Genomic DNA, 18680 nt, shown 5'->3' with positions numbered 1-18680 from the left:
ATATATATATATATATATATATATATATATATATATATATATATCCGTGTTTATATATATATGTTGAAAAAATCGCTAGGCGCCCCCTAGGCGCCCGATTTTTTTTATTTTTTTTATTTTTTTTTTTTTACATTTTTTATAATTTTATAATTTTTTTAAAAATATTTTAAGAGTTATTGCATTATAGTTTATTAGTTTATTACTTTATAACATATTAACATTAATTATTTAATATTTTAATTACATTATGTCATTACTCATTAATTCAATAATTCATTAATCATTATAATTATAAGTTTTAAACTTTTAATGTTGTCATTTCACTTATTTCATTTGTTATATACTTATATTTATTTATTTAGTTAATTTTTTACATTGTAAATTTAAATTACTAAATTTACATTTTCACATTTCACAAATGACTAATGAGTGAAATGACAAATCACAAACTAATGAAACTATCAAAGCTGGCTTATCGCCAGGCCCAGATGGCTTATCGCCGGCTTTCTTTCAAATGCATTGGGACATTCTGGGGAATGAGGTAGTGTGTTTCTATCAATCTTTTCTTTCCTCGGGTCAGTTACCTTCCTGCATAAATGACACTCATATAGTCTTAATCCCGAAAAAAAGAAACCCTGATTTGATGAGTGATTTCCGCCCTATATCATTATGTAATGTCATTTATCGTATTCTGGCTAAAGTTCTGGCTAACAGATTTAGGGGGTTGTTGGATTCTGTTATTTCTCATGCTCAAAGTGCTTTCATTCCGGGTAGAGTTATTACTGATAATGTGTTGATTGCTTTTGAGACTGTTCATGCTTTGCATAGACACTAGAGTAAAAATGGGGGTTTCGGGGCTCTAAAAGTTGATATGAGTAAAGCCTACGACCAGGTAGAATGGGATTTTTTGGGGCAGGTTTTGTTAAAAATGGGTTTTTGTGAGAAGTGGGTTGATTTGGTTAGGGAGTGTGTCTCGTCTGTCCGTTACTGGGTGCTTGCTGATGGGCGGGAATGGGGACCAATACAGCCGTCTAGGGGTTTACGGCAAGGGGATCCTTTGTCTCCGTGTCTATTTTTAATTGTGGCTGAGTCCTTGAGTGCTATGCTTCGTGTCCAAGAGAGGGAGGGGAGTTTGCATGGGGTGAGTGTGGCCCGTCATGCTCCTTCTATTTCTCATCTATTTTTTGCTGATGACTGCTTGTTTTTTTTTCGGGCTAATAACCTTGAGGCGGGTTTGTTAAAGGCGGTTTTGGGTGAGTATGGGAGGGCGAGTGGTCAACAGGTCAATCTGGATAAGACTTCGGTTGTTTTTGGTAAGAATGTGGGTAGGGAGGACAAGGAGGCTGTTTGTGAGACGTTGGGTATTTCCGAACAACAGGGTAGGGGGAAGTATTTGGGTCTCCAGGGTTTGTGGGTCGGCGAAAGAAGGAGATTTTGGGCTTTATTCGGGATAAGGTGAGAGCTAGGATTCAGTACTGGGGGAACCGGTTCTTATCTAGAGCTGGAAGGGAAGTGTTGCTAAAGACGGTTCTTCAAAGTATTCCGAATTATGCTATGTCAGTCTTTCTGCTTCCTAAAGGCCTTTGTGATGAGATTGAGCAAATAATGAATTCTTTTTGGTGGGGTTGTGAAGGTCGGGGGGTAAGGGGATTCGTTGGGGAGCTTGGGGTGATCTGTGTAAGCCTAAGACATTTGGGGGTATGGGCTTTAGGAGGGTGAGGGAGATGAATATGGCTTTGTTGGGTAAGCAGGGATGGAAGTTTCTAACAAATCCTGATGCGTTAGTAACGAGGGTGTTTAAGGCTCGGTATTTTCCCAATTGCTCTTTTTTGGAGGCGGGTGTGGGCTCAAATCCTTCGTTTGTTTGGTCTAGTATTCGTGAATCTCAAGGGCTTATTCTTGAGGGTATGAAGTGGAGGGTAGGGGATGGGTGTAAGGTGAAAGTGTGGGGGGACCCTTGGTTACCAGACAGTCAGCAGCCTTATATTACCACCCTGAATCCGGGTTTTGTGGAGGATCCTTTAGTGGCCTCTCTTCTTTGTCCTAATGGGAGGTCTTGGGATTATGAGCTACTCAAGGATATTTTTAACCGGAGAGATTGTGACCAAATTATGAGCATCCCTCTTCCAAAAGCTCTCTCTGCAGATTCTATATACTGGGGAAGGGAGGAGAATGGTATCTATTCTGTGAAGAGTGCTTATAGGCTTGCTATGGGAGGTTTAGTTGGTACAGGGATTGTGTGTTGGGCTACAGTTTGGAAATTAAACATTCCGCCTAAAATAAAATGTTTTTTCTGGGCTCTTTGTACTCTTCGCCTTCCAACTAAAGATGCATTGGCTGTGAAACAGGTTCAGTGTGATCAACTGTGCCCTTTATGTGGAGTGGAACCTGAGTCTGCCATTCACTTGTTCGCCAATTGTGAGTTTGCGAGATCTTGTTGGCGGGAGGTTAATCGTAATTGGAGGATGGACGAGGCGGTCTCGGTCGATGAATGGGTTCAAGAAATGTGGAGTGTTCTATATCATGACATGGTGGAAAATATAGTTGTTATATGTTGGGCGTTGTGGCAGAACCGAAACTCCATGGTCTGGAAACATCAGTGCCTTGATTCTAGAACTATGGTCCGTATGGCATTGCAATATATCTTGAATTGGAAAAATGTTACTGGGCAGATTATGAGGCAGCAGCAGTATATGGGATCCATGCAAAACCAATGGTCTCCTCCTCCAATGGGTTATTATAAGCTCAATATTGATGTGGCAATGGATGCAAACAATCGAAGGATGGGGTTTGGGTGGGTTCTTCGGGATGAGGGTGGCATAATTATGGGAGTTGTAATGTACTCTATGGATGGATTGTTTTCGGTGAGGGAGGCGGAGGATATAGGGGCTCGGGAAGCTTTGAGTTGGATTAAAAGGAAAGGGTGGCAATGTGTTTGTCTTGAAACTGATGCTCAAGTGGTCACGAACGCAGTGGAGGGCGGTCTGAATATCTCCCCTTTTGGTTTAATTATTAACGAGATTCGGGATCACCTTTTGGACCTTCCATTGTCTGACATTCGGTTCGTGAAGCGTGAAGCCAACACTCTTGCCCATATTTTATCTCATCATGCACTGTCTTGTTATGGCGGGGAATTGATTGAATATTCTGAGTGTATGCCTCGTTTTATTTCGTATTGTTTTGATGTAAGCGAATTATCTGATTAATCAAAGTTTGGTTTGTTTGGTTTTCAAAAAAAAAATGAAACTATCAAAGCTAATTTTCAAATTTCCAAATCAATTCATCATAAAAATTAAAAATATTAGACTCAACTACTCAAGTTATAGTTCATGCAAACTCCAAAAAGGCAACACTTCAAGTTTAATACAAAAGTACAAACACTTCATTACTAGTTTAGTTCATGCAAACTACAAAATAAATAAACCATCAAATCACTAGTTTAATACAAATAATACAATAATACAAAGTTACAAACACTTCAAGTTTCAAAATGCTCATCAAATTCAACTTTCAATATTTTCTTCTCCATCTCCTTGTCCATATTGTTCTATCACATGATTTTCATCTTCTTCTTCAAACTCAACAACAACATCAATTTCTTCTTCAGCTTCGGATTCAAAGTCATCTTCTTCAAGCTCCCTCAATCTACTGCTCCTCCGCGGTCTTAGTGCTTCATCCATCTCTAGCTCATCATCAAATTCAACTCCCCCTTCAACATCTACTTCCTCTTGTTCAACCATCCAATCTTGTGCCAATCTTGAATCACTAGCAAGTAATAATTCAACATTTTGTTCTTTTTTTTCTTTTGTTCATCAAGTTTGCATTGAATTGCACAAAGACAAGATTGTTTAGCCGATTAGATTCCAACCTATTTCTTTTTTTTGTATGTACCTAAAATAGACAAATAGAAAAATGCAAAACATGTTATAACTTGTTAGTTGTTACTTTGTTAAAACTTAAAAGTTAAAACTTAAAACTTAAAACTTAAAAAATAAAAAGTCAAGTAGTATTCTAGTAAACTAAAATCAACTAACCCCTTCAAATGTACTCCAATTCCTTTCACATCCTGAAGAACTTGAGGTAAGAGATAGAATCTTCATTGCTAGTGTTCTCAAGTTTGGAGTTCCTGCACCAAAAGTTGACCACCACATTGTTACATCCAAGTATCAAAGAAGACAAATAGTCAAAATTATGCAATTAGCCAATTAGTATTAAAAATGTAAAAGATTAGTATTTAGTTATTTACCCGGATCATATTGCGCATCATTAGACTCACAACCTTTTATTGCAATCAATTTTCCAAACATGCCTTCTTTCAACTTATACTTGGATAATTCTTCTTTTAGTACCTTGTTTTGCATGTCTAAGTCTTCAAAGTAATATGTCTCAAGAAACTCAATACTTCCAAAAGAAATGTCAGCATCCCTATGAAGTAGAAGATCCTTATAATGGTAATAAGGATTCAGAAAGTAAGCCATCAAATGTAGAGGGGTGTCTAGCCTATTTTTCATCTTCTCCTCAATTATTCTAATAATAGGCTCATAATTCTTTTCAACTCCATTCAAAGCCCTCTTTATTTCTTCTTTGGCATGCATAATCTCACCATATACAAATCCCATGGAAGGTTTCTTATCCTGATTAACAATACGAAACACCTTCACCAACGGTGCAAAAACCTTCAAGCATAATACGACCCCTATGCCAAAATGCCTGACTCAAGACAGTATTAAAAGCATGTTTCCCTTTAACTGTTTTGGCAAATTTGCACTCATCCCATTCATTGCTTGTAAACATAGCTTTTAGCTCAATTTTCTTATCAAGTAAACTCTGTAAAGTAAGAAATGCAGAAGCAAACCTAGTCACACCTGGCCTAATTATGTCACGCTTCTTTGTAAAGGATCTCATCATGGCCAATGTCTTATGGTGTGCATAGAAAAAGATAGTCAATGTCTTTGCTTGGTCAAGAACTTTCTTAAACCTTGGCAAACCTGCAATTCCAAGACAGTTAAACATTAAAGTTTTAGTAGATTTAGTGCTTAAATTATTAACATTAAATGCATTTATATTTTATAGTGTTATACCTGCTATGCTTTCAAGCATTAAATTGATGGAATGAGTTGCACAACAAGTCCAAAATATAAGTGGTCTCTTCTCCTTCAACAACTTAGCAGCTCCCATGTTGTTCGCGGCATTATCTGTGACAATTTGAACAACATTCCCCTCCCCAACTTGTTGAATACCATGCTCAACATACTCAAAGATAAACTGACTTGTGTGTGCTTCAATAGAACATTCTTTAGAAGATATAAAAACTGTGCCCATCCTTGAATTAACACACAAGTTCATAACGCTTCTTCTTTTCCTATCTGTCCATGCATCTGTCATAATTGAGCATCCATTAAGTTTCCACTCTGCTTCATGTACCTTCAAACCTTCTTTAACTCGATCAACCTCTTTTTTTAAAAACGTTTCACTCATCTCATATCTATTTGGTCCATGAAACCCCGGACCATATTGACCAACTGCTTCAAGCAACAACTTGAAGCTATCTTTCTCAAAAGCATGAAAAGGAATAGCTGTTTCATAGGCCCATCTGCATACGTATTCTTTTACACGATTTTCTCTTTCTTTGTCAAAGGCCTGAATAATTCGCTGTTGTGCCGTGCCCTTTCCTGAACTCAAAGAAGATTCAGGATTGATTTGATTTGCAAACTTATCCATTGGGGCAATTGGACGAGGTGGTTTCAAGGGTCCAAACTGTTGCACCTCATCAACATCTATTGGGTTACTCATACTCTCTAAGTCATGCGCATTGATGCTTACCTCCGCTCTTAGATTAACTTCTTCAACTCTCTTATTCTTCTTTTTGTTCTTTGCCATCATGAGAGCTTCCCTACATTTGATTTGATCATCCTTTGAAGCTGTGGGGCATTTGCTTACATTCCCTGGTATGCCAGCAATATGCTCTTTAATCCTATACACTCCACCGGACATTACTTTCTTACACAATAAACATCGAATCTTATCCATTGACTTACTAGGATCATGTAGTACTCCATATTCCCAACCAATATCATTAGACTTTCTTTTTATTGTAGATGGTTCGGAACTTCCAATACTTTGAGAAGTATTATTTTCGCCACTTGGCTCACTTGCCATACTTGGAGAGTTGGAGTAAAGTACCTAAATGATTAAATCAAGAATACACAATACACAATTCGATAAGCCAACAAGGCAACAACAAGTAACTAACAACTAGTAACAATTTAACAAGAATGCATAAGTCAACAAATTTTATAAGCCAACAAGGCAACAAGCCAACAACTCAATAAGTAACTAACTAACTAATTAACAACTTAACAAAAATACACAAATCAACAATTCTATAAGCCAACAAGGCAACAACTCAACAAGTAATTAACTAACTAACTAAACTAAGTACCTAAATGATTAAATCAAGAATACACAATAGTACAATACACAATTCGATAAGCCAACAAGGCAACAACAAGTAACTAACTACAAGTAACAATTTAACAAGAATGCATAAGTCAACAAATTTTATAAGCCAACAAGGCAACAAGCCAACAACTCAATAAGTAAGTAACTAACTAATTAACAACTTAACAAAAATGCACAAATCAACAATTCTATAAGTCAACAAGGCAACAACTCAACAAGTAATTAACTAACTAACTAAACTAAGTAACTAACTAACAATGTGAGTTTGTGAGTCGTGTGACCATTAAGGGCTAAGGCATTAACAAACTAACTAATGTTAACAATGCAACAAGTAGCCAACTATAAAACAACAAGTAGCCATTGTGAAGTATGTGACCATTAACAATCTAACAACTAACAAACTAACAATTAACAAACTAACAAAGTAACAAGTAACTATAGTGTATAAACTATAAAGCATAAAATTAATGAATTACCATTTACCAATGCAACTAGCCAACTAAAAAGTAAAAAACAACTATTAAAAATTAAACAATGTGAGTGTGTGACCATGGCATTAACCAAAAATGCTAAATGCATATACGCTTTCATTTTTTGCCCATTGCCGAAAATCCAAAATACATATATGTTCAAATCATATTAGTATAATAGTATCTCTATAACTACCAAAGTTAAACAATTAAAGTATTAAACAAACTAAAACTTAAAAAAAAAAAAAAACAAATTAAACAATGAAATTGAAATATTGAAAATTGAAATTGAAGTAGTTGCAGTACGTTACCTGAGGAGGGTGTGGCGGCCGACGGCGTAGGCGAGGTGTCCGGTGGAGGCGCCGGCGGCAGTGGCGCTGGCCGGCGGAGGAAGCAGAGTCGCTGGCGGAGCCCGGAGGCGATTTGCGCAGGCCGCGGGTTCTCCAAATCGCGATCTGTGAGGACTGAGGCGTAAATCAAAATAAGGGTTCAGTCGCCAAAACGACGTCGTTTTGGCGACTGAACCTTAAAAAAAAATAAATAAAAAAAATTCGGCGGTTCATCAAGGCGGCGCCTAAACCGCCTAGACCGGCTCGGCGGCCGCCTAGCTGGAGGGCCGCGGAGGAGGCCGATTATGGCCTTCCTCGCGGCGGCCGCCTAGCGCCTAGGCGCCGATTGCAATTTTTACAACCTTGATATATATATATATATATATATATATGTGTGTGTGTGTGTGTGTGTGTGTGTGTGTGTGTGTGTGTGTCACTAATCAGGTGAGAACCATGTCGCATGTGAGAATATGCGGACAAATCAAAACCACTGATCTAGTAGATCTAACGGTTCAAAATAAACAAAACTTTGTAATATTTATGAAAAAGACACCGCTCATTTTAAAAATTTGTAATATTTATGAAAATGACCCCTCTCGTTTTTTACTTGGTTTCTCATCCATTAGATCTTATAGATCAATGATTTTGGATTTGTCCACACATTCTCACATAGGGATTGATTCTCATATGATTATGATTATGATGATATATATATGACCCAGATTTGATTTTCTAAGATGACATGGATTGATCTTGTTTTGTTAAAGTGAGGTTAGTAGTGTCTTTTTCTATTTTTAAGTGTGAACACATGGGTAATCCTTGGTCAAAAAGCAAAAACTTGTGTGAGACCGTCTCATTGATCTTTATCCGCGAGACGAGTTGGGTGAAGATGAAATGTAATACTTATACTAGCAAAGGCAATACTAAATCATGAATAAAGTATTACATTTCATCTTGACCCGACCCGTCTCACAGATAAAGATTCGTGAGACAGTCTCTCACAAGTGTGACCCTTGTCAAATTGGTTTCCTATTTTCTTGGATCATCACCATTGTGATTCGGAGCCACGATTTCTTGATCATCGATCAAGCGTTCGTCCATGCAAAGCGATCAGTATTATTTATTTTTTTGCTCATTCTTTTGAGTATAATATTGCATATATTTGGATGTTGGTTATATGTACACATGTTTGGATAGTACGGTTGTGCGTTCTGGTGTGCTGATTGTGTAACCTAGTGTTGTGAGTTGTGCATTGTAGATTAGTAAGATGTGCATTAGTGCACTTAGTTTGGTGTATCGTATGTCATTGGACTTTTATCGTAGAATTTTTTGACGGTGTTTGAATGCAAAATCAAAGAGTTACCGATGTACACCATTCAATGGGGGTGTTTGGTTATTGGCTTATAAGCCAAATTTTAGCTTATTTGACCAAGTTTAGCTGTTTGACTAACCAATAAGCTATTTTGAGGCAAATTATTGTGTGGACCATGGTCCACACAGCTATGTGGACCATAATTAAATGTACATTTTTAATGTACTAAATGTACATTATTTTTGTACTGAATGTACATTATTTTTATACTATATTTATAGTATAAAAATAATGTACATTCAGTACACAAATAATGTACATCCCCTGAATATAATGTACATTATTTTTATACTGAATGTACATTATTTTTATATTGAATGTGCATTATTTAATAGTATGGTCCACACAATAATGATTGCTATTTTGAAGTGTTTGGTAAATGGCTTATTGGGCCAATAAGCTGAAAATTGAAAAGCTAACGGGGGTGTTTGGTTATTGGCTTATAAGCCAAATTTTAGCTTATTTGACCAAGTTTAGCTTTTTGACCAACCAATAAGCTATTTTGAAGTGTTTGGTAAACGGCTTATTGGCTTTGGCTTATTGGGCCAATAAGCTGAAAATTGAAAAGCTAATATGAATGTAGCTTTTTGTATTAGCTGGTTGGGAACAATGGGTATATTAACTATTTTATCCTTTAAAATCAATGGGATTTACTTTTAAATGGGTGGTGTGTTTGTTATTTTATAATAATAATAATAATACCCTTAAATGTCATTTTACATTCAATCAGCCAATAGTGAACAGCTAATTTACCAAACAGTTTTTTATATCCAACTAATACAACCAGCTGGTCAAACTAGTTAACGCAATCAGCCATCAACTATTAGCTAAACCAACCAGCTATCAGCCGTTTGCCAAACACCCCCAATGAATGTAGCTTTTTTGTATTAGCTTGTTGGGAACAATGAGTATATTGACTATTTTATCCTTTGAAATCAATGTGATTTACTTTTAAATGGGTGGTGTGTTTGTTATTTTATAATAATAATAATAATAATAATAATAATAATAATAATAAACGGGTGATAGGTTTGTTATTTTTAATAATAATAATAATAATAGAAAATAAATACGTAATAAAAATTGTTTTAGAATACTCGTATAATTTAATAAGAGTTAAATAAACAAAAAAAAATTAACTTATGCCCTTAAAAAAGTATAGATGATATCTAAATTTTATAATTATTTATTAATAAGAGTTTATCTTCTTGTTATATTTAAAGGTTGAAATAATACAATACACTCATACCCTTAAATGTCATTTTACATTCAATCAGCTACTAGTAAACAGCTAATTACCAAACAATTTTTTATAACCAGCTAATACAACTAGCTGGTCAAACCAGTTAACGCAACCAGCCATCAACTACTAGCTAAACCAACCAGCTATCAGCTATAAGCTATCAGCCGTTTGCCAAACACCCCAAATATAGGAATGTATGATATTCTGTATAGGACGCACAACTTCTAATAAGACTGATTTATCCCTAACTTTATATTTTCTAATATTTTAAAGGAATTTATTTTCTTAATATGTGTGATTTGTTCCTTTTAATCTCAACCGTGCATCATTTTAATTTAATAGTCTAGATTAGTCCTCACGTCCTCACCTAATGGTAGGTACTATATATATATATATATATATATATATATATATATATATATGCAGTGGCGAATCCAGAAAAATGTCCCAGTGGGGGCGAAAACATATGGAAGGTTGTGTGTTTGAGCCTCAACGATATTGACTCTTTGTGCTTCAATAGGTTGAGAAAGTAGTAATGAACATATATTGCATTGTAATATAATGGTAGTATTAAAAAAATGAAATACTTAAAAGGAATATAGTCATAAATATTATTGGATATAGACGAAAACTAAAACACAAAAACTTTATACAAATATTAATAACAATATATGAAACATAATTAAGTTGATAAAATAATTCAAATAGAAAATATATAAATAATTCAAATATAAAATATATTTATAAAAAATTTATACAAATATTACATTATTATTTAAAGAAGTTACAAACAAGATATTTATAAAAACTTTATACAAATATTACATTATTATTTGAAGAAGTTACAAACAAGGGAATGAGAAAAGCTACAAGGATAAACAAAGTTATAGAGGAGGAAAAGTGGATGCTGCTGGATTCGAAGCCTCATCATGCCTAACTAACAAGACGCGTCCATCCAACTCTGCTAACTTAACAATTGATTACTCACATCTGTTTTCCTATATTTATATCTGTATATGTACTATACATACACATATACATACAAGGGCTATATAGGGGTGGGGGGTGGGGTGAGTGGGGGCAGCTGCCCCCATGCTGGATCCGCCACTGTATATATGTCTTGGCTCCTATGAGAACCATTTTTTCTTTAAGAACTGTGGACAAATCCAGTATGTCAATATAGTAGATCTAACAACGAAAAATGATAAAAAGAAAAAAATAACAAGTCAATTCCATAAATATTACAAACTTCAAAATGTGTAATTTTTATAAAATTGAAAACTTATTCTGTTACAATGTAGTATCTGTTCATAGCACAAAGAGTCAACAGTTCACTGAGACTCGAACCCACTCCATCATCCATGTGAGAGTGTAAACTAGGACACCAGGTGCTACTAGACCACAGTATTTGACATTTATTTATATATTCTATTACAATTACAATTTTCCTGTAAAATGAAACAGTATAATCAATTTTTTTAATAATTTCATTTACTCTGACTGATGAAACAAATTAAATTCTCAGCTTATTCTCAATTATGTTTCCCCATTCAAATTACAATTATTTTCTTACTTAATTCTCACTTTGTAGCCAACCCCTAAAAAAGTGGAGGAATTTTTTAATTTTTAATTTTTTAAATTAACTGCGAGACCACATAACCGCGAGTCATCAAAGGACAGGGCAGATTGTCTTCTGCTAGATGCCTAGATCTGCCTCTCTCTTTCCTTCTCGCTTTTCACCCTGTGACTCCGTAGGTATTTTTCTCTCTTTGTTCATTTTTTGCATGTTGTTTCTGACGCACACACTTATATCTTTTTCGTATCGACGATCTGCGTACAAACAGATAATTTAGCTTTAAAGATTGATTTGTAATTTTTGCCAATTTGCGAATCGAGGTGTAGGTTTACATCTAAAGAGATGCGTGAATTCTCATGTATGTGTAAGATAAATACGATTCCTGCTTATGTATATCGGATCTGTATATGTGTAGATGATCCTGCGTTCGTATGATTTTTTTTAATGTCTAATTTCTGGATCTGAATTTTGTTTTGGGGATTATTGTCTGATTAAAATGCAATATTTTTGCTACTTTGTGCAATAACTGAAATGGGTAGTATTTTGTAGAATTCATTTATTTGTTTAATATTCGGTGTTTGTCATTGATCTGCGCATTGTACTGGTCATGCTTCTCCTTTTGTTGAGTTTTCGGGGAGGAGAATTTTGCAGTAGAATATAGATTGAACGGAAAGTTCGAAAGAAATATGAGTGTAATAGAAATGTGGAAGTAATTATGCATGATTCAGAATAAATCACTTGCATCCATGCAACCTTACTCTTCATTATTGATCTGCAAGCCTAACTGCCTAACTACTTTTTATGCAGCAGACATTTAGAATATGGGGTTGTCCTTTACAAAGCTTTTCAGCCGGCTCTTTGCCAAGAAGGAGATGCGTATCCTTATGGTGGGTCTAGATGCAGCTGGTAAGACCACTATATTGTATAAACTTAAGCTGGGAGAGATTGTTACTACCATTCCTACTATTGGTAAGTTTCATCAAGTTTTCATATGGTTGGTCTTTTGTCCTTTGATCCAATTTAGGTGGTCAATGGTACCCCTGGTTTTAGTTTTGATTTTATGGTAATGATGTTTATATCCTTTTCTTTAACAGGATTTAATGTGGAGACTGTGGAGTACAAAAACATAAGCTTCACAGTGTGGGATGTTGGTGGTCAGGACAAGGTAATTGACACTACATCTGTATATTACTAATTTGGATGTGATGACTTTTACTTCTTTTCATAGTTCTCTACCAACTAGATGCTAAAATTTCTGAGTTCCTTAATATTAGATTAAGTTTATTATGCCCTTGGTAAAATGCTTGAATTTCTGCCTGCTATTCATATTTTGACCTCTAGGCTCCAGCAAGTTGATTTCTACTTGGGTTTGTAGTAGACAGCTGTCATGGCTTACTTTCTGGGGTTTGACCTGTGGTGTCTCACAACCTAATACAGCAGAATTTTCCTTTAAGAAAATGCTATTGCTTATCATTATTTTGTGAATCCAGATTCGTCCACTATGGAGACACTATTTCCAGAATACACAGGGGCTTATCTTTGTTGTTGACAGTAATGATCGAGATCGTGTTGTTGAGGCAAGGGATGAGCTTCACCGTATGCTGAATGAGGTATTCCTGTACATGTGCAATGTGATATTGATTTTGATTTCAATACTGAATTTGAGCAATGTTTGTACAGGATGAGTTGAGGGATGCTGTGTTGCTTGTGTTTGCAAACAAGCAAGATCTTCCTAATGCTATGAATGCTGCTGAGATTACTGACAAGCTTGGTCTTCACTCTCTCCGTCAACGTCACTGGTATATTCTTTGGCCTTGTACTCTGAATTGCTTGATTATCTATCTGTTTGGATGCACTTAGGCATCATCATAAGTTAGAGAAATTCTACCTTTCATTTGGAGTACAGTACCTAAATTGTTTTGTCACATTTTAGTTTTGGTAGTACTAAATGTGTTCTTCAATTTGGTTCATCTTACAATTATAGCATAATTCTAAAAGATAATATGAGAAAGAACTTTATACTACTTAGCCTTGTAGTACATAGTAATTGCTAAGAGTCCTACATTGAAAAATAAGAGAGAAACATATGGGTTTATAAGATCATTAGTTAGACTATCTAATTGATTGGATCTGTCTTTTAGTGTGGTTTAGCCAATGCGCATTATAGCACAGTTGAGTGACCTTGGTCCAATTTTAGATTATAAGAGTGCCAAATTAAAGAGCATATAGTATCTAAACTTAAATGTTATAGTAACACAATTTTTAAGGTATTATTATATATTTATACCTCATATATGTATATGGTAAAATTCCCTAAAAATTATATTATGCCACTGTATTCTAACTAAAATTCTGACCGATTGTTTTATGCATTTCTTATAATAGGTATATCCAGAGCACTTGTGCCACATCTGGAGAAGGGCTTTATGAGGGATTGGACTGGCTCTCAAACAACATTGCAAACAAGGTAAATTTCCTCTATCCTAACCAGTGTATGCATTCTCACATAGAGAGCCCATGGAACAAAATTATGCCTATATTCAGTAATTGTTATCATATCATATGATTGTTTATGGTTATCTAATTGTCTCCTTTCTAATTTTATGGCAGGCATAGAAAGTAAAGTGAGTGCGCCATCATCTTTTTGAACTTTTATGTATATCTTGGTTTTACTGGCCAGATCAGGTTGGCTCTAAGTTTGCATTTTATTCTCCTCTAAATTGTTGTGAACAAACTTGCTGGTGTGCACTTTTAGGTTATTTCATGTAATTTCTGCTACTTTTAGGTTATTTCATGTAATTTCTGCTACTCTCCATGAAATCTTCTTTAAAATAGGCCGTTATCATGGCTAAATTAGTTACTTTTTCTCACTGCCTTGGGATCTTCAATTGAAATTTATCATTTGAGTGTTTCGATTTGTCATATTTTACTGTAGGGAGTTTTCTATAAGCCAGTTTTCATTGACTTCCAGTTTGTATGTTAGTTGTGAACCATTTGGCTAAAAGCATAACACTTTTCCTCAGTAGTTATACCGTTGACCATGGGTCATGGCTGAATGATACTACAGTTGTGTTGAAAGGGAACTGCAGTTGCGCGGAACAGAGGCTGTTTTATCCGCCTGAAACTGCAGTTTTGTTGAACTGATACGCAGGTGTGTTGAACGGATATTGCAGTTGTGTTGAATGAATGAATGACTTCTGTTTCGCGCAACTGCAGTTTCCTTTCAACATAACTGCAGTATCAGTTCAACACAACTGCAGTATCAACCATGATCATGGTCCACAATATAATTTGCGACTTTTCCTAGTCACCCGGCCAAGAAAGAAAGTTTTGCCTATTAGCATATGCCAATAAACAAGAGAATCGGATGTGTTTTCATATGTAGTAATTATAAAGAACTTGCGAGTAATGAGTAAATGAGTAATTTCATATGTAGTAATTACAAAGAACTTGCGAGGAATGAGTAAATGAGTAATTAGTAGTTGCATTTTTTTTTTTTACAAACATCAACATTTTAGGTTTTCATATCTACAAAGAGATAATATTACACACCGGCACTATATTACTTTGAACTTATTCTAAACCACAAGCCACAACACTTGAAACCTAAAGGGTTTTTAAACCGTGCCTTACTCCAAAATATAGATTCGCTGTTTGGAAAGTGAGAGGTAAACTATACACTTACACAGTTGTTTCTTATTTTGGAAACCAAGGCACAGTGACACCACAAAAACTATAACCTATATATGTATATATATTCTTTATGGGGAAACCATTCTCTCTTCTTCCTTATTGGAAGCTGCCTTACTAGCGACCTATTATTCTTCACACAAAAGGAGGAGGAGGAGGAGAAACTGAACCTCGGCATCGCTAAGCTGCCGGTGGGCCTTTAACATATCGAGGTTGAGTGAGGTTTCCGGTGTTAGAGAATCTAGCCACTTCATGTGCTGCACCCCCTGCTAGCTCATAAACACTGCCTCTCTGCTTGTATTTGTAATCCAAGCTCGGATCATTGTAAATCTCCCACCATTTCTTCACCAGCATCTTCATCTCCTCTCTCCCCATGTTGTTTTCCTTGCCTGTGTACCTCCACGGCTTCGCGCCGTCCACGCAATAATGAACCACCTTGGCTTTGCTCAGCTCCACTTTGTCCGGGTGCCGCCACACCATATTCACCAACATATTGTAAACGTACGGGAGAGGCTTGTACTCATCTCTGAAGAACATGTTTAAGAAATCCTACAAGATACCCCCGCCATTCTATTAGAAAATGCACAATGGCTTAGTCTAGTGGTTTAATAGGCAGTATTTGAGAGGAAAAAATCAGTGTTCAAAAGTAGGCAGATCCCTTGAATGCACTGGGGTATGATCTTGTCTGTTACCATAATTTACCTCCTCCCACATACTCTGTGGGGTCGAGGCATGGAAGACAGAAGAAGAAATTGCACAATGCAAAACATTTACTCCGTACTTTATATAGCTTTAAGCACTACTAATATTTATGGTATACTAGATCGACCGGTACAATCAAATATGATGTATTTAATTGTAGTGGGCTGGGTACCATGAAAATGGTATTATTAATTCATGAAATTATTTAATTGTAGTGGGCTGGGTCGCAAATTATATTGTGAACCATAATCATGGTTGATACTGCAGTTGTGTTAAAAAGATACTACAGTTGTGTTGAAAGGAAATTGCAGTTGCGCGGAACAGAGACCGTTCATCCGTCCGTTCATCCGTTCAACAGAACTGCAGTATCCTTTCAATATAACTGCAGTATCCGTTCAACACAACTGCAGTTCCAGACGGATGACACAGCCTCTGTTCTGCACAACTGCAGTTCCCTTTTAACACAACTGCAGTATCCGTTCAACACAACTACAGTATCAGTTCAATACAACTGTAGTATCCGTCATGATCCATGGTCCACAATGCATTGTGAACCATGGTCCACTGTATAATTCATGAAATAAGAATAAAGATATTAAACAACCCTAGCTAAGTCTATTGTAAGTGTTAAAAAGTAGTGTTTACCTGCTCAGCAAATGCGGTTGGAGGGGTGAGTTTGAAGTCGTTGAGGAGACGAGTGTATGTGGACATATTTGGTTGAAACATAAACATGCCTCCATTGAAATACATGGGGGGCCTTGGTCCCAAGGCTGTAGGCCATGGCAATATCTCCTGGCACGGCTCTCCATGCTCCTCACAAACACAGTCCGCCACTGCGTAAAAGTACCCATCCGCCAGATCAAACAGATGATCTATGTTTTCGAAAACTTGCATGTCCGAGTCTAAGTATACCATTTTGCTATACTCCGTAAACTACATACCAACAAAAACACCATAATTATTCAACCAAAAAGTCTTAGAGGGAAAGACAAGGTGTACTGTTGAATTGGTTTTATCCTGTTTAGGATGCCAAAAAAAAAAAAATTCATATAAAAATTACTGTGTGTACTTTCACACACAAAATTTTGATGTAGATACTTGTATTCATACTCACTTGAGAAAAATAGATTATCAAAACCCGCTACATTAAGGAGTAAAAGTGAGAGAATAAAATTTGAGAGTACAAGTAATAGAACTCAAACATAAAGTATCATCCCAAATTAAATCTATATAACTATTTGTTTTACAAAATATACTCCATATTGCAAATTTTATTTTCAATACTTGGTGTTTTAGGATAGAGTCATGCAATTCTAGATTGTTGCTTATATGCATGAGTTTCTATGAACATGGGAATTTTTAAATAATATTGTTTTAAATTTATACGTATCATTTCACTTTTAATTTTTTATTATAAAATCTCATGTTTATCCTAGTACTATTATGATATGCCCATTTTAATCTTTTGTCAATAAATTTTTTAAAATAATGTTAATATTTTAGTCTATTTCTTAGATTCATATATGTAATTCCATTGGTGCGAGGCTCTACTGGGGAGGTGTAGCAATTAAAGAAGATAGGAGACTCTAGTCTTAAATTAGTGATTTTTTTAAAAAAAATAAAAATATAACAAATCAATTCACTTTGTTTGTATAAAAAGAATTAGAATACCCTCATATTCATTATTCAACGTCATATAAACATATTCATTAATAAAAAAAAAAAATCATACTACAATAATAGCGCAAATTATATTGTGCACCATGATCATAGCTGATACTGCAGTTGTGTTGAACGAATACTGCAGTTGTGTTGAAAAGATACTGCAGTTGTGTTGAAAAGAAACTGCAGTTGCACGGAGCAAAGGTCGTTCATCCGTTCAACATAATTACAGTATCTTTTCAACACAACTGCAGTATCCGTTCAACACAACTGCAGTTCCAGATGGATGACACGGCCTCTGTTCCGCGCAATTGCAGTTCCCTTTCAACAAAACTGCAGTATCCTTTCAACACAACTGTAGTATCAGTTCAACACAACTACAATATCAACCATGACCCATGGTCCACGGTATAACGACTGCAATAATAGTAGCTAAGACCAAGAAAAGATATTCTAAAAAAAGAAAATTAAAATTGGAAGTAAATCTAAAACTAAAAATGAAATTCTGTTTTTAATATGAGCTTACCTGCCAAAATTGGAGTTTAGAATAATTGAGAACGTAATATTGGCGAGCAAACGGAAGCTGGAAGTCCTGGGAAGGGTATAAGGGCTCGATTTCACGGACAATGCAGCCTTGCGCCACCAGCAAGCGGCGGTGCTCCGCCGGAACATCTGGCCAAACCGCCACCACAACCGGATACGCCGTGCCCACTTTCCTCAAACCCTTCACCAATCCCACTACGCCTTTCACGTAGTCTCCATTGCCGGCCAAAAACGTGACGTAGGCCCGCCGGCCGGCAGCCCGAGCCACCACTAAGCTACCGTTGCTTGCGTCAGGAGCCATTTTTTGAGTTTTTGTTTCTTTTTTTCTTTTTGAATTCTGAAGAAATTAATTAAACTCACTCGATCAGTATTGGATGGTTTAATGTAGTTTGCATGGAAATATTGGGAGCACATTATGCCACCTTTGTAGTGTTGTTATGGCGGTACAGAACGACGTCGTATCCGTTAAGCACTCTGGCACCGAAAAACGGTCGAAGCATTGTCCCCCCTGATGCATTGACACGTTTCAACTGCGCCGCCATTTATGAGTCAGTTTTCTGCTACGTGGCACTTTTAAGGCGAATGCCACGCGGCTTCAAAGTAGCTCGCTTCACGATCACAAATTACAATA

The 18680-nt window shown here is 36.0% G+C and overlaps 3 protein-coding genes across 6 annotated transcripts; 1 reads left to right on the top strand and 2 right to left on the bottom strand.

Moving 5' to 3' along the window:
* Positions 1–4025: 4025 nt before the first annotated feature.
* On the bottom strand, positions 4026–6159 carry LOC116005702. The gene is made up of 4 exons (XM_031245942.1): positions 5082–6159; positions 4711–4988; positions 4247–4634; positions 4026–4126 (listed from the first exon to the last, which is right to left on the bottom strand). Exons 1-4 carry the CDS (start codon positions 6157–6159, stop codon positions 4026–4028), a joined length of 1845 nt encoding a protein of 614 aa, XP_031101802.1.
* A 5346-nt stretch (positions 6160–11505) lies between these two features.
* LOC116007014 (ADP-ribosylation factor) lies at positions 11506–14365 on the top strand. 4 transcript variants are annotated; one of them, XM_031247572.1, is made up of 7 exons: positions 11506–11631; positions 12263–12421; positions 12547–12617; positions 12943–13062; positions 13133–13251; positions 13838–13919; positions 14063–14365. In XM_031247572.1, exons 2-7 carry the CDS (start codon positions 12274–12276, stop codon positions 14066–14068), a joined length of 546 nt encoding a protein of 181 aa, XP_031103432.1. In that variant the 5' UTR covers positions 11506–11631; positions 12263–12273; the 3' UTR covers positions 14069–14365. The 4 variants fall into 4 exon arrangements, with proteins under 4 accessions (XP_031103432.1, XP_031103433.1, XP_031103435.1 ...); XM_031247573.1 differs by having other exon boundaries at positions 11509–11631; positions 12260–12421; XM_031247575.1 differs by having other exon boundaries at positions 11523–11627.
* Positions 14366–14929: 564 nt separating this feature from the next.
* Positions 14930–18423, bottom strand: LOC116007012 (galactinol synthase 1-like). Its single transcript, XM_031247566.1, has 3 exons — positions 18033–18423; positions 16490–16777; positions 14930–15691 (listed from the first exon to the last, which is right to left on the bottom strand). The coding sequence occupies exons 1-3, from the start codon at positions 18348–18350 to the stop codon at positions 15323–15325; spliced, it is 975 nt and encodes a 324-aa protein (XP_031103426.1). The 5' UTR covers positions 18351–18423; the 3' UTR covers positions 14930–15322.
* Positions 18424–18680: the final 257 nt, after the last annotated feature.

This window comes from Ipomoea triloba, chromosome 15 (genome assembly GCF_003576645.1).
Source record: "Ipomoea triloba cultivar NCNSP0323 chromosome 15, ASM357664v1".
Lineage (NCBI taxonomy): Eukaryota > Viridiplantae > Streptophyta > Magnoliopsida > Solanales > Convolvulaceae > Ipomoea > Ipomoea triloba.
The sequence above is the reverse complement of the archived record's forward strand: the minus strand, read 5'-3'. Positions and strand labels throughout refer to the sequence as shown.

Bases quoted from the DNA above. Each gene is read 5' to 3' on its own strand.
- LOC116005702 (XM_031245942.1), bottom strand. From the start codon at position 6,159: ATGGCAAGTGAGCCAAGTGGCGAAAATAATACTTCTCAAAGTATTGGA. The intron at 4,989-5,081 runs GTATAACACTAT...TTGGAATTGCAG, and splicing joins AATGCTTGAAAGCATAGCAG to GTTTGCCAAGGTTTAAGAAA. The intron at 4,127-4,246 runs GTAAATAACTAA...CTTTTGGTGCAG, and splicing joins TGATGCGCAATATGATCCGG to GAACTCCAAACTTGAGAACA.
- LOC116007014 (XM_031247572.1), top strand. From the start codon at position 12,274: ATGGGGTTGTCCTTTACAAAGCTTTTCAGCCGGCTCTTTGCCAAGAAG. The intron at 12,422-12,546 runs GTAAGTTTCATC...TTTCTTTAACAG, and splicing joins TACTACCATTCCTACTATTG to GATTTAATGTGGAGACTGTG. The intron at 13,252-13,837 runs GTATATTCTTTG...TTCTTATAATAG, and splicing joins TCTCTCCGTCAACGTCACTG to GTATATCCAGAGCACTTGTG.
- LOC116007012 (XM_031247566.1), bottom strand. From the start codon at position 18,350: ATGGCTCCTGACGCAAGCAACGGTAGCTTAGTGGTGGCTCGGGCTGCC. The intron at 16,778-18,032 runs GTAAGCTCATAT...GTTGGTATGTAG, and splicing joins CTAAACTCCAATTTTGGCAG to TTTACGGAGTATAGCAAAAT. The intron at 15,692-16,489 runs GTAAACACTACT...GGTATCTTGTAG, and splicing joins CAACCGCATTTGCTGAGCAG to GATTTCTTAAACATGTTCTT.